We start from the raw sequence: 2,016 nt of genomic DNA on the forward strand, positions 1-2,016 counted from the left end.
CTTACACAGTCATATCTTAAGGACCCACCTGGGAGAGCCCTGGATCCCTTCTCTCCGTCAGCTGCCGCTGCTTCAAAAGCTGGGGGGTGGGAGTGCAGATGCGGCCACAACCCCCACGTCTTCAAACAGCACTCACTGCAGTGCTGTCTGCCGAGGCAGCAGGGGGAGGCGTGTCCACCTCACAGCTGCTGTTGAGCTCTGCCGTCAGGGGAACCAGCACCCCTGGGAGCTTTCCCCTCGGCCACCGCAGGCCATGCAGAGCCGCCTTCAGGGGGGCCGCATTCACGGCAGAGGTGGGTGGGCGGCGGCAGCAGCTCACCTCAGCTGGAGGGGGTCTGTAGCCTCTTGGCCTTGGTTTTCCACATCTGCGTAGAGCTGGTGTAGGCTGTCAGCCAGGGCCAGAAATGGCCCAATTCTGACCTCTGCACCTCTGAAACAGCGCGTTTTGGGTGTGAGGGTGAGGCTCTCCCAACCCCGAACCCCAGGAGAGTTCAGACTACTGCGGGATGGACGGAGCCACTAGGCTGGGCACACACCTGCAGCTGTGACGGGGCGTGGGGCTCTCGTGGCTGCCTGGCCTGGTGGTGTCCCATTGTCCCTTGAGTTCGTGAAGGGGATGCTGGGCCCAGGGCGTGGCCAGAGGAGTGAGCGGTGCCCTCTCCCCAGGGAGGAGCTGCAGTCCGTGCAGCGTGAGCTGGAGGTCCTCTCAGAGCAGTACTCGCAGAAGTGCCTGGAGAACGCCCACCTGGCCCAGGCTCTGGAGGCCGAGCGACAGGCCCTACGGCAGTGCCAGCGTGAGAACCAGGAGCTCAATGCCCACAACCAGGTGAGCCTCACGGGGCCCTGCTCTGCAGGCACCACCCGATGTCCGGCTTCACCAGGGTGTGGGCAGAAGTCACCGCCGCTGCTGGCTGCTAGCCTAGGGCTCTGTTTCTCGTCACTGTGTGGTTGGGGCCCAGGGCTTCATCCCCAAGGCTGGGACTGTGTTTAAACACCTCCCAGTCAAGACCATACAGTGCTCACATGGGATTTTGTCAGATTATTCTCTTAAAACATGCCTGCTGCTTAGAAAACTGGGGCACACTTAAAATATTTGCTGATGGAACAGCTCAAGGTAGGTCTAGTCTGAAGACAGCTGCTCTGTGTGCACTGGACCACTCATCCTCCCAAGGCACCGAGCAGACAGGCCTGTCAGCCTGGCCCCGGCTCGAGACCCTGGGGCCCGCAGCTGTTCGCCTGGTCACTGCAGTCGCCCAAGGTGACCACCTGTCAGCTGGAGAGAAGGAACACGAAGTGAGGGCTGAGGGCAGCGAAAGGCCCCAATCCTGCAGAGACGGGGACACGGAGCTGCTCAGCGCCGGCTGCGGTGACAGGGGGCTGGGAGCGCAGCTCCTGCCGGGGCAGCTCCGTGGAAACCTCTGGCCCGTGCACACGGCTTCTGCACAGGTGTCACAGCTCACATGCTCACTCAGACGCCCGGCTGCGCCGTGACCACAGCCCTAGGCAGCTCTGAGAGCAGCTTGTGGTTGTGTCGCTGTCTCCAGGAGCTGAACAACCGCCTGGCTGCAGAAATCTCACGGCTACGGACACTGCTGACTGGGGACGCCGGTGGCGAGGCCGCTGGTTCGCCCCTCACACAGGGCAAGGACGCCTACGAGTTAGAGGTATGGCTCAGAGCCAGGCCCTTCACCAGCTTGCGGCACACGAGTCGCACATGGGACCAGGGGTGGCCCCAGCTTACGGGAAAACCCAAGTCACGCCAGGACACAGAGAACAGTTAGCCGCCAGACAGCATGGGACCTCTCGAGGCCCCAGGGACCTTTACATTTAACCCACCCTCACTCCCTTGCCCCTCTCCCTGGTTTCCACCACATCACAAGTGCTGACCTCCAAAACGGAACACTGAGCAGCTGCGTGACACTGCAGCTCCCTCATTTCTCTCTCTAGGTCTTGTTAAGGGTCAAGGAATCAGAAATTCAGTACCTGAAACAGGAGATCAGCTCCCTCAAGGACGAG

At 61.5% G+C, this 2,016-nt stretch overlaps 1 protein-coding gene across 1 annotated transcript in view; it reads left to right on the top strand.

Annotated features, from left to right (window-relative positions):
• Positions 1 to 2,016, top strand: part of MPRIP (myosin phosphatase Rho interacting protein) — a 92,993-nt gene that overhangs the window by 82,176 nt on the left and 8,801 nt on the right. The window contains exons 19-21 of the mRNA XM_010843163.1: positions 667 to 826; positions 1,545 to 1,664; positions 1,948 to 2,013. Of these exons, the coding sequence (XP_010841465.1) occupies positions 667 to 826; positions 1,545 to 1,664; positions 1,948 to 2,013 (346 nt within the window). The remainder of the gene's footprint in view (positions 1 to 666; positions 827 to 1,544; positions 1,665 to 1,947; positions 2,014 to 2,016) is intronic.

This window comes from Bison bison, unplaced genomic scaffold (genome assembly GCF_000754665.1).
Source record: "Bison bison bison isolate TAMUID 2011002044 unplaced genomic scaffold, Bison_UMD1.0 scf7180017864180, whole genome shotgun sequence".
Classification (NCBI taxonomy): domain Eukaryota; kingdom Metazoa; phylum Chordata; class Mammalia; order Artiodactyla; family Bovidae; genus Bison; species Bison bison.